We start from the raw sequence: 12,759 nt of genomic DNA on the forward strand, positions 1-12,759 counted from the left end.
CGTCGTTTCAAATGCCCAGGTCAACATCCTATAAATAGTTGAATCTCTCCTGTGCCCTTCACATTTCTAGAATTTTCTGCCTTTGACATTCCTCGTCTAGAGCCTCATCTAGGAGTTTTCACGCGTCTATAGCCTTCATCCGTCTTAGAAGCAGGTATTCCCTCCTCCTTCGTTTTGTAGGTTTCTTCAATTTTTCTTTTTAAAGAAAATGTCAGCAACAATTATCTCATCGTCTAGTGATAGTGTAGAGAAAGAGATAGACGAGTATTACGACGAGAGTAGCTCTAATAATTCTAGTAGTACTAGTGATAGCAGTGGGGGGAATTCTTCAGACGAGTACATTTCTGGCGTCCTTGGGATTCCTTTGGAAGTTGTTCAAGATCAACTTCGGAAGGCCTCAGGGTCCCGGGCAGGTACCTCGTCCAACATTCCTCCTAATGCTTCGGACGAGTAGACCACTGTCTTTAGTTGCGCTGTAGATATTCCTTCTAAGACAGATGAGCAAAGGTTGAACAATTTTAGGACGTGGTACCAAATCCCGGACGAGCTTAATCCCAGATTGCCAGTCCGTGGAGAATGGTGTTGTGACCCTCGTTTTGGGATAGGCGTCTATGAGGCCTATCTTTTGGGGGGCCTAAGATTTCCATTAAATTCCTTTATCAGAGAACTACTATGTAGGTTAGGTTTAGGAGTATGTCAGTTTAATCCCAACGCGTGGAGGTTGATTATCTCCATGCAAATTTTGTGGAGGGAAGTATTTGGAGGGGACCGTCCTCTTACCGTGGACGAGTTCCTCTTCTGTTACAAACCTTCAGAAATTCATCAATCCTTTGGCTTCTATCAGTTCACAGCCAGGGGTAGTGATTGTAGATTGATCAAGTCCTTGGCCTCGTCTGATAGGAAATGGAAGACGGAGTTTTTCTTCATCTCTGGCTTTTGGGCTGGCAGCCCTGCGGACGTTGGCCAGGATACATTTGGTCCTTATACTGGGGATTTAGGGAACCTTCGTCCAGAGGGTAAAGTCCTTGTCTCCCTTTTTCTTTTCTTTTCTTTTTATATATTATTATTATTTTTTATGCCTAACTTTTATTTATTTTCTTTTAGCCGTTGGACGACCTTCCCTCAGCAAATTTCACCGTGACCGTGTCCACAGGGCTCATCTACACTCAGACAGGGACTTCCATTCCTTAGTTACACTCAGACGACTTGCCAAGTGGGGACTTGGTCCTAACCCGTCTGAAGAAGTTCTTGCACACGAGATTACAGTACGAAGAAGTAAGTTCAAAATTCTAAGTGTTCTTGGTGTTGTTTGTCTTTCGTCTTTGTTTTAAAAGATTTTTTATTTTTTTTATTTTTTATTTTAGGAATGGCAACAATGAAGGGAAATAAAGGGAAGGAGGTAGCTGCTGAAGGGACTCGTCTTGAGGGCGAGCCTCAATCTCGTCCATTGGGTGGGGAGAAAAGGAAAACTTTATCCAGAACTCTGGATTTAGGGAATCTCCCCAGCCGTCGAAGCAAGAAAGTTAAACAGGGCTCGTCCCAAGCGAAGTCCAACCTACCTCCGTCCCAACCACCTACCCAGGTGTTTCATGTCGATTCGTCCACGCCCATTGAGACCCCCCGTCTAAGACTCCTACACCCAAGACGACTATTGCCGCCTCGTCCCAGCCTTCCCAAAGGGTTGCTTCAAATATTGTTGAGAATGAAGATTTGGCCTGGGAACGGTTCCAGAGTGCTGTGCTTGACGAGGACATAAACGCCTGTTATGACATGTCCTTGAAGGACTTTGAACACTCAGGTGTTCATGATCTTTTTAAGGTATGGACTTCTTGAGCTCGTCTTGGCTATAATAAGATGATCATTCTGTTAACTTTTCTTACTCGTCCTCTCTTATAGGCTATGTCAAAATTTATGGCGGCTTCTAAGCAAGCTACAGAGCTGGACAAGACGAGGGTCTTGCTGGAGACGAGGATCCAAGAGGTGAAGGCTGAATCCAAAAGTTGGGCTGAGGCAGCTGCTAATGCTAAGGAGAAGGCAAAAAGAGTTAGAAAATTTGATCGAGGAGCTGAGGACTGATGCTGTGGAGAAAGATACTCGTCTTGATCATCTCCAGAAAAAGAATGATGAGCTGAGTTCTCTTCTCTCCAAAGTACAAGAGGACGCGGTGGTTGAATTTAAGGCGTCCAAACAATATACTGATCTCTTAGACACCAACTACGCTGCTGGCTTTGTGGATTTCAGAATGGAGGCTATGGAAAACTTCCCTGAAGTTGACTTTAGCTCCATCAAGCTTAATTTGAACGCTGCTGCTACCAGCTTTCTCCTCCAAACTGGCTCTGAAGATGTCAATATTGAAGACGACGCCTCGACCTTGCCTCCTCAGGACGACTCCCATGTTGATGCTCCCCCAGCTTAAGGACGAAGTTTTAACTTGGTTATCTTTTGTATTTTTATTTTTACTTTGGTCCATTATTTTAGGACCCTTTTATGTAATGCAAGTACACTCAGCTCGTCCATAGTTTAAGGACAAGTTTATGCAAAACAAATTCTAATTTTACAAGGGTGTTTGGACATTAGTTGTTCGCCCTTGAAACAGTTGAATGAATATTGTTATCTTTCTTTAATATGTGCACGGACGAGTCTTTATTTTCCACACGCTAGTCCTGATGCTTAGCTCATCCATTTTACACATTTTTACCATTTTTGTTGGAATTTCACTAAGTGTGATTTATCTATGAAGTAATAATTCAGCACATTCATCTTTTTGTTTTTGCCAATTTCCGTCCTGAGACTATGCATTTTTACTCATCCATGGACAAAAATATCTTTGATTCCTAAAACACTTGTCTATGCATTTCCTTGTTCATACTTGGGATATACATAATATTTTACTTCATCCATTGTATGGACGAGTAGATGTTAACCTCATGACGAGTGTAAGTTTTACCTCGTCCCTTGATTTGGACGAGTTTACTTGGATATCAAGTTTATCTCGTCCCTTGATTTGGACGAGTTTACTTGGATATCAAGTTTACCTCATCCCTTGATTTGGACGAGTTTACTTGGATGGCATAAATTTCATTTCGTCCTTTTATTCGGACAAATTTGCCTTGGAAAAAATTTTAACGATACATCTCCGCGTCCAGAGAATTTTCTCGTCTTGAGCTTTTCAGCTCTTAGCTACATGAAAATCAATATTGCACACAACATTATATACATAACATAACATATTGTTTTAAGACGGGGCATACACTTCATAGGCTAATGCCTATACACTTCATAGGCTAAGGCCTTTATTTAAACAACACAGACTATAACGTTGTCCATAAATTTAACACAATAATAAAGCCACACAAAATATAATAGCAAAGTTTTTAATCCCTGAGCTCGTCCAGAGTCATGCTCCTCCAAGTTGACATTCTACTGATAGTACTTCCTCAAGTGCTCCACATTCCAAGGATGCTCCAACTTCCTCCCATCAAGGGCTTCCAAGTAGTAGGATCCTTGTCTTTTGCAGTTGACGACTCTGTAGGGGCCTTCCCAATTTGGTCCCAACTTCCCATGTGCTGGGTTCTTTGTTGCCAAGGAAACCCTTTTTAGGACGAGGTCTCCTATGTTGAAACGCCTTGGCTTCACCATTGCATCATACTGCCTAGCCATGAGGTTTTTGTACCTTGCCATCCTTTGTTCAGCGTCCATCCTTACCTCGTCTATTAGATCAAGGTTCAAACAGAGTTGTTCCTCGTTATCTTTGTCTTGATACGCCGCCACTCTATGATTGGCCATATGCACTTTTGTAGGTATGACTGCTTTTGTTCCATAGGCTAGCTTGAAAGGAGTTTCCCCTGTAGGAGTTCTTGCTGTCATTCTATATGCCCACAAGACACCTGGTAGCTTATTTGGCCATACTCTCTTAGCCCCCTCAAGCCGAGTCTTGATTATCTTTAACAAGGATCGGTTTACAACTTCTGCCTGGCCAATAGCTTGTGGGTGGGCTGGCGAGGAGTAGTGATTTTGAATTCCAAAGTGTATGCAAAAATCTTTGAAAAGTGCATTGTCAAATTGTCGTCCGTTGTCCGACACCAGCACCCTAGGTACTCCAAATCTGCACACAATGTTCTTCCACACGAAGTTCTTGACATTTTGTTGTGTGATGTTGGCCAAAGATTTTGCCTCTACCCACTTGGTAAAATAGTTAATACCAACCACGAGGAATTTCATTTGTCTTACACCCAGTGAAAATGGACCCAGAATGTCTAGTCCCCATTATGCAAAAGGCCACGGGGCCGTCATTGGAGTCAAATACTCTGATGGTTGCCTGGGGATGTTGCTAAACCTTTGGCATTGATCGCAGACCTTGACGTAGGCCTTAGCGTCAGCTTGCATGTTTGGCCAATAATACCCTGCACGGACGATTTTGTGAACGAGCGACCTGGCTCCTGAGTGATTGCCACATACCCTTCATGAATTTCCCTTATTATGTACTTCGCTTCGTCCGGGGCTAAACACCTGAGATAAGGCTGGGAAAAACCTCTTTTGTAAAGAATTTCGTCCATAAGAATGTACCTGGCTGCCCTTACCCTTAACTTTCTTGCTTCGTCCTTCTCTTCTGGGAGTCGTCCGTCTTTGAGGTACGACACAATTGGAGCCATCTAATTTTCTCTATCTTTCACTTGTAGTATTTCTAGGATATCTACACTTGGCATATACTGAATTTCATCAAATTTGTCTATGGCTTCACTCGCTAAAGCTTTTCTCGCCAAGACATCAGCTTCCATATTTTCCTCCCTTGGGATTTGAACGAAGCTAACTTCCTTAAACTTTTTTATAAGACGCATTACTTTGTTTAGATACTTCCTCATTCGTTCTTCCTTTGCCTTAAACATTCCATTCACTTGGCCTATGATTAATTGTGAATCTCCCAGGACAAGGAGTGACTTCGCTTCTACGGACTTGGCCAATTCCATCCCCTTGAGAAAAGCTTCATACTCAGCTTCATTATTAGTTGTCTGGTACTGCAAACGGACTTTGTGTTTTAGTTTGTCCCCCTCTGGAGATTGTAAAACCACACCTATTCCTCCTGCGTGCTATGTAGATGAACCATCCACATAGACGACCCACTTAGTATTTTCCTTCTCACCCACTTCGTCACAATTTGAGGTAAACTCTGCGATGAAATCTGCCAGAGCTTGAGCCTTTATGGCGTGCCTCGGTTGGTATTTTATGTCAAACTCACTGAGCTCGACGGCCCATTGGATCAAACGTCCTGTAGCCTCAAATTTGTTCATTGCCTTCTTAAGTGGGTGGTCTGTTATGACATTAATGACATGAGCTTGAAAATAGTGCCTTAGTTTTCTGGAGGCTGTTATTAATGCAAAAGCTAATTTCTCATTAGGGGATATCGTCCTTCCGCTCCCCTCAGTGCCTTGCTGGTATAATATACAGGTCTTTGTACCTTGTCTTCTTCCCTCACTAATGCTGAACTCACTGCGTGTGGAGTGACTGCCAAATATAAATACAACTCTTCTCCTTGCACGGACGGGCTTAACAAAGGGGCCTTAGTGAGATATGTTTTCAAATCTTCAAAAGCTTTTTGACACTCGTCGGTCCATTCAAATGCTTTTTTAAGAACCTTAAAAAATGGCAGGCATTTGTTAGTAGCTTTAGAAACAAACCTGTTGAGGGCGGCAACTCGTCCGGTGAGGGACTGGACTTCCTTAACATTGCTCGGAGGCTTCATACTCAAAATTTCTTGAATTTTGTCAGGGTTTGCTTCGATTCCTCTGTAAAAGACCATAAACCCTAGGAATTTCCTTGATGATACTCCAAAAGCACATTTGCTAGGGTTCAACTTCATGTGAGACTGCCTCAGTGTATCGAACATTTCCTGTAAGTCGTCCAGATGCCTATCCTCGTCCTGAGTTTTTACCAACATATCGTCTATATAGACTTCCATATTCCGCCCGATCTGTGGACGAAACGTATGATTGACTAGTCGTTGGTACGTTGCTCCAGCATTTTTCAAACCGAAAGGCATCACTTCATAACAAAATAATCCCTGACTGGTGACAAAGGACGTCTTCTCTTGGTTCGCTTCATCCATCTTAATCTGATTATATCCAGAGAATGCATCAAGGAAACTGAGCAACTTATGGCCTGCAGTAGAATCTACCAGCTGATCAATGCGTGGTAACGGGTAACTATCCTTGGGACAAGCCTTGTTTAAGTCAGTGAAATCAACATACATTCTCCACTTGTCGTTCGCCTTCTTGACCATGACCACATTGGCCAACCAGTCAGGATAGTATACCTCTCGGATGAACTTCGCCATAATTAACATATGAACTTCCTCCTTAACAACATTGTCTCTCTCTGGGGCGAATACCTTCTTCTTTTGTCGCACTGGTTTGGAGGAAGGGCATACACTCAGACGGTGGGTAATGACACTAGGATCTATACCCGACATGTCTTCGTGACTCCATGCAAACACATCTCTGTTTCTTTTTTTAAAAAAAAAACGAGATCTTTCTTGATCTTCGCTTTCAGATCTGCTCCAACCCTGGTACACCTCTCAGGGTTATCATCATCTAAAGGAATATCTTCCAACGCTTCAATGGGTTCTGCCACAACTTTCTTTTCTTCAATATTCATTGCCTGAACTTGCTCGTCCGCAGCCAACATGGCTAGATAACACTCTCTTGCTGCTAATTGGTCTCCCTGTACTTGGTCTACCCCATGTTCTGTCGGGAACTTGACTGACAAGTGGTAAGTAGATGTAACTGCCTTCCACCTATTTAGGGTTGGCCTCCCAATTATTGCATTGTAAGAAGATGAACAATCAACCACAAGAAAGTTCACATCCTTGGTAACTTGCTGCGGATATGCCTCCACTGTCACTGGTAATGAAATACTACCCACAGGTTGCACCTTCATTCCACCAAAACCTATTGGGGGGGAGCTCGCTGGCCAGAGCAAGTCTCATCCTAACCTCATCTGCTGAAAGGCTGGATAGTACAAGATATCAGCAGAACTCCCATTATCTATCAACACCCTTCTAGTCTTGTAGTTCGCAATAAGGAGGGTGATGACAATAGCATCGTCATGAGGGTGATGGACTCTCCTTGCATCCTCATCCGTGAAGGTGATTGCCTGCTCGTCCATAGTCCCTGCACTCGGTGATCGTCCAGAGAGCTGAACGCTCTGCACTGCTTTCAAGTATGCTTTCTTTGACTTAGATGACTATCCTGCAGAACTTCCCCCTAGAATGATTCTTATTTCTCCGAGCGGTGGTCGTGACGATTCTTCTACTTTCCCTTTCAATTTCTCGTCCTTGTGATCTCATCCAAGGAAATTTCTCAGCTTCCCTTGTCTGATGAGATTCTCAATCTGCTGCTTTAGATCGAAGCACTCGTCCGTGTCGTGCCCGTGATCTCTATGGAAGCGATAGTACTTATTTCTATTGCGCTTGTTGGGATCTCCCTTCATCTTCTCTGGCCACTTTAAGGAAGGCTCGTCTTTGATTTGCATGAGGACTTGCTCGAGTGGCACGTTCAAAGGAGTGTATTGTTGGTTCCTTGCTGATGGACCTGCCCTCTTCTCTCGGTCTTTCTTATCCTCCGTTCGTCCCTTCTTCGGACGAGGACCCTGTTCGGAATGACGAGCAGGATTTGTTTCCATTCTCTCAGCCCTCTTCCTCTTCTTAACTATAATCGCATCTTCTGCATTCATGAAGTTTTGGGCTGAATGGACGAGTTCAGCCATGGACTGAGGTTCCTTCTCATAAAGTTTATGTATAAACAAGTCAGAATTGACCCCATTATGAAAAGCTGCCAACAGTAGCTTGTCATCTACCTCGTCCACGGTCAGGGCTTCCCTATTGAAGCGTGTGATGAAGGAACGCAAGCTTTCATTCTCTCCTTGCTCTATGGTCAGTAAACTAGACGAGGAACGCTTATGTCTCTGTCCTCCAATGAAGTTATTAACGAATAATTTGCTTAACTCCTCGAAAGAACTTACTGAATTCGGGGGTATTTTACTGAACCAAACTCGCGCAGGCCCTTTAAGGGTAGTTGGAAAGGCTCTACACATTATCTTATCCGGAACCCCTTGAAGATGCATAGTAGTCTTAAAGGTAGCAATATGGTCAAAGGGGTCACGTGTGCCATCATATGAGTCTAAAGAAGGCATCTTGAACTTTGGTGGCAAGGGGTGGCTATTGATGGATGCGATAAAGGGTGAGTCAGTTCTGTGAACTAAATCTTCTACAGGATTGGTCCTTCTCATGCTCTCCCTCATTTCATCCATGACCTTTCTCATTTGGTCCACCACCCTCTCCAAATGTGGTACCCTCTGTGAAGCAGCACCCCTTGATTGATTTTCAGATTCAAGGTTTCTTTCACCTTCCCGACTTTGTTCACGCTCCTCTCCACGAGCCTCGTGCCGTTGCCTTCTGAAATTAATCTCCTTCTGCAAGTCTTGATTTTGGCGAGTTAATTCTGCCATGGCAGCAGCCATGGATTGCATGTGTTGGGCAGAAGAGGGCTGCATGTCAAGCGCCGATTGTTGACTGCGATGGGGATTACTGGAAGCGTCTTTACTCTCTTGGGGGCCTAGACTGGTAGCCCTTGATCTTGTCCGGACCATCTCAGCCCTTTTTCCTGAGAAAGAAATAGTAGAACTTGGCAAATGAAATTCAAATGCAGTGAATACAATCTAATTTCTTTCCCACAGACGGCGCCTACTGATATTCCCACGGAAATCAGTGGGCTGAAGATCTCCGGGTCTTGATCTCGAAGAGAGTCCTGGAAAACAAAATAAGATCAGAGGAGACCGGTGGGTGCCGGCCCAGGGTCCTCCGATGGCAAAGTTAATCTTTTTGCTATTCGTCGAAAGAAAGAAAGTGCTATCAAGAAATTTTCAGAGTGTTTTTTCATACCTACGAGCCCTTTATATAGTGTTCGGCAAAAGCGGTTACCTTGTAACTTCTCCAGTCGTTACGGGTCTCGGGAGTAACCACTACAACTGCCACGGAAGTTACAATACTTAGATTCCATAACTGATTATTTACTATAGAACGGTTGATAGAATATTGCATCCGTTGAGAACAGACGCAACGTCTCATCTCGTCCGTTTTACCTTTACAAAGGACGAGATGCTGTCATAATGCCTGGCTCGTCCGTCATTAAGGACGGACGAGACATTTTTACAATGCCTCGTCTTTGTTCCTCAGGATGACGGAGGCAAGGATGAATGTTGACTCAATTGGCGAAGGCTCCATCTTTTTCCAGGGACGAGATTTTGTAGACGACCTGAGTTACCTTTTTCCTTCCCCATTTCTTGGACGAGGCGTGTGGACGACTTGGGAGTTAGATATTTTTTGCCTCCCCATCACCATTAAATCTCTAATAAGGGTTTGTTTAGTTGGAGGGCTGGAAAAGTGGGAGGATAAATAGGACGAGGATAGAAAAATTTTTAGTTTTCTCTCATGGTGTTGGTTTGAGAGTAGAAAAGTGGAGGGATAGAAAATATAGTTTGTATAAATTTACTTTCATATCCAATAGATAAAAAAAATAACAAATAAGAAAAAAAATAAAAGTAACTAAAGTGTATAGAGAAGGAAAAAAAAAAGCTAAAAAAGGAAATTTAAAAAATAAATGAATAAAAGGAAAACGACAAAAAAAAAAAACTAAAGGAGATTAAAAAAAAAAGGGGAAAAGGACAAAGAAACTAAAGAAGGAAATTTATAAAAATAGAAAAAAAAAAAGAAACAGTTGACACATAAAAAAAAAAAAGAGAAAACATGTAAAAAAAAAAAAAAAGACAAAATAGAAAAGAAAGCAGGGGAAAAAAAAAAAGAGACTGAAAGATACCTAGCACGTTAGTAGAGGAGAGTTTTTTGTTTAAACATTTTCCTTCTTGTTTTCTCTCTATTTTGGAGAGAAAACTTTTTGGTGGGCTTAAATGAGTCCCACCATTTATTTTCCTTTCTCCCACCTAACCAAATGTACTCCAAAATAGTTTTCATTTCTATTTTCTTTCCAAAGTTTTCTATCTACCATATTTCACCTCCAAACAAACACACTCTAAAGACTACATCTTGGTAATAAATTTAAAATGTACAATGTCTAGTTCATTCGAATTGAGAGAACCATGTTCTTCTAAAGAGTATAAATTTCTATATTTTATCTAAAAAAAAAAGTGTAAATTGGATATTGTGTCGAGAACGAATCACTTTCTCGTTGGGTATTAGTAAGATTGGGTTGTGCCTACTGCCTAGTTCTGGGCTAAGATAAAAAGCTCACTAGACTTGCTTTTTGAGAACAACTTATTTAACTAAAATAAAAATTTGTTACTGAAAGTACTTTAGATAAAGGTAAAAACTAGTTAAAATAATACAGTATAACCCATGAATAATACCAAAAAGTGTCATGAAACCTATGAATAGTAGCAAAAATAAAATGAATAGTAGTAAAAAAAATAAAATAGTAAAATAAGCTGACTTTAAATTTTAATCCCAAACACAAACCGAAGTTCTTTAAAAATAAGAAGCTTAGACATGAGTTCAAAAAGTTTGGCTTGTGTCTAATTCCTATGTGAGCAAGATGCAACGTGAGTAGGTCCAACAAAAAATGCCGTTGTTCAAGGGTTGCAATTTTATACAAAGTGTGTTTTACACGCGCTCCGTTGTTATAACTCGAAAACATTATGTTTTCAATTATAAATATAATATAGTAGTTATAACACACTATCTATAATATGATTTTCTCTTTGATCAGAACCAATATCTAGTGTACATCCTTTTCAAAAAAAAAAAAAAAAAATCTAGTGTACATCTTGTGTACAATTTAAATGAATGGATACATCATACATCTCATTAAACATGCATTGTACATGTGTAGGTGCCCGTTTGTTTCAGGTTTTACAAGTTGAAACACACTTTTTGAAATAAAAAAAAATAAAATGTGTGTTTCGTAAGTTTTCTAAAAAGTTGCGTTTTCATTTGTGAAGGAAAATCTCAAATCGTGAAAGCAGCACCTTGCTCCATTGCAAAAAAGCACTGAAGCACATTTCAATATTGCCGTTGGAAGTTGCACAACTTTCCCAAATTGCCCACAAGTTTTTCTTAGAAACCCAATTTTATCCCTTTGTTTATAATACAATTTTACAAGGGAATCCAATAATGAAATCAAAACCAAAAAAAAAAAAAAATTATCTGACCCATTTTTACCACATGTCATTGGCAGCGGGGAAGAGATCAAGCAATGGTGGAGAGGAAGACAGGTAGCAGTGAAGGTAGAGCAAATCAGCAGACGGCAGAGGTGAAAGGCGGAAACAATGGAGGTGAAAGATAGAGACAACCGATCAGCAGACCCATCTCTCTATCCTCGTTTGATGAGAATCAAATGGTGCGGTTGTGTGTGACCTTTAAGTTTGTGTGTTTTGATGGGATAGAGGGAAAGAAACTTGCAGACGGAGTGGCAAGAGAAAAGGTAGAAAGGAAGAAAGAAAATAAAAAAAAGAAATAGGAAGACAGAGAGCTTTGTGGAATGTTCTAGAGTGTGGAGGAAGTGGTAGGGAAAAAAGAGGAAAGAAGGAAAAAAAGAAAAGAGTAAGGGTACGTGTGTGGTGGAGAAAAAAAGAGGGGGAAAAAAGAAGAAGGAAATATGGATGAAAAAAAAAAGAAATAAGGAAAAATAAAATAGAGAATAAGAAATTAAAATTGAAAAATACTATCACAATATTTTCACAATATTTTCACAATAAATCTTAAGTGATAGGTTATTATTAGCTAATATTGGTGAGAAAAAATAATTTTTTTAAATAGTGAAAAAAATAATTTTAATAGTACGTTTAAATTAACTCGTTTATACATATATTGTCCTTTTTGGTAATTTACCACTCAAACCACCACTTTTATAAGTGTTAGCCCAACACTCAACTTTTTTAAAAAACATTTTTTAACAGTTTTTACCAAATACTTAACTTTTTCACAAATCCAGTTTCATAACGCACTTTTTAAAACCTCCACTTTTTAAAAAAACACAATATCAAAAAGTTGAACCAAATGGTGATATTATTAACTCTTTAAAAAGTAATTATATATTCTCATTTATTTAGACTATAAAAGCATCCCCTATTATAATTCCTCCAAAACTATATATCATAGTATATCATTAATAAAATCTCCATTTACAAACTAGCCAGCTAATACATTTCTCGTTTTAGAGAGTAGCACACTCTCATTCACTGCAACAAGAGCTTTAACCCATTCGAGCATTCTGGCTTTCATCCATTCTCCATTGCCATTACCCACTAATACATGATCACCGCCCATTTTCTCAACTTCATTGCCACAATTTTGCATATCTACCAGATATTGTGGTGGCTGTTCTGGGCCATCCTTTTCCAACTCTTCAAGCTTGATGCTACATTCTGTGTAGTCGATGCCTGCCATTGCCAGAGCTTCGATAGACATTTCTTTTTCCCTAATATTTATGTATCTGCTAGAGTTTGTTTATAAAAGAGAACTCACTACTGATTAGTGATTAGCTCAAAAAAACTAGTGGGCAAATTTATAAGTGAATTCTTGGTCTCCTGTTCTTACTTCTTAGTATACAGTGGGAAAAGAAGAATATGCACGGGAATTACATGTACAAGTTTTTTAATTTTTTTTTTAATTATATGTACTTATAAATTAAACCCGTGATTTATATATATAATTATATATAGGTAAAGAGGGGACATTGTGTCATTGCATAT

The 12,759-nt window shown here is 40.3% G+C and overlaps 1 protein-coding gene and 1 long non-coding RNA gene across 2 annotated transcripts; one reads left to right on the forward strand and one right to left on the reverse strand.

Moving 5' to 3' along the window:
- Positions 1-1,370: 1,370 nt before the first annotated feature.
- On the forward strand, positions 1,371-2,653 carry LOC136069188 (uncharacterized). The gene is made up of 2 exons (XR_010630436.1): positions 1,371-1,818; positions 1,897-2,653. It is a non-coding gene; the product is annotated as an uncharacterized LOC136069188 (long non-coding RNA).
- A 4,685-nt stretch (positions 2,654-7,338) lies between these two features.
- LOC136069157 (uncharacterized) lies at positions 7,339-12,475 on the reverse strand. The gene is made up of 2 exons (XM_065777376.1): positions 12,238-12,475; positions 7,339-8,657 (listed from the first exon to the last, which is right to left on the reverse strand). The coding sequence occupies exons 1-2, from the start codon at positions 12,473-12,475 to the stop codon at positions 7,339-7,341; spliced, it is 1,557 nt and encodes a 518-aa protein (XP_065633448.1).
- Positions 12,476-12,759: the final 284 nt, after the last annotated feature.

This window comes from Quercus suber, unplaced genomic scaffold (genome assembly GCF_002906115.3).
Source record: "Quercus suber isolate HL8 unplaced genomic scaffold, Cork oak 2.0 scaffold_9, whole genome shotgun sequence".
In the NCBI taxonomy this organism is placed as follows: Eukaryota; Viridiplantae; Streptophyta; class Magnoliopsida; order Fagales; family Fagaceae; genus Quercus; species Quercus suber.

Coding starts and splice junctions, on each gene's coding strand:
- LOC136069157 (XM_065777376.1), bottom strand. CDS start 12,475: ATGTCTATCGAAGCTCTGGCAATGGCAGGCATCGACTACACAGAATGT. Junction 8,658..12,237: donor TCTTGTTGCAGTGAATGAGA/GTGTGCTACTCT, acceptor TTTCTTTCTCAG/GAAAAAGGGCTGAGATGGTC.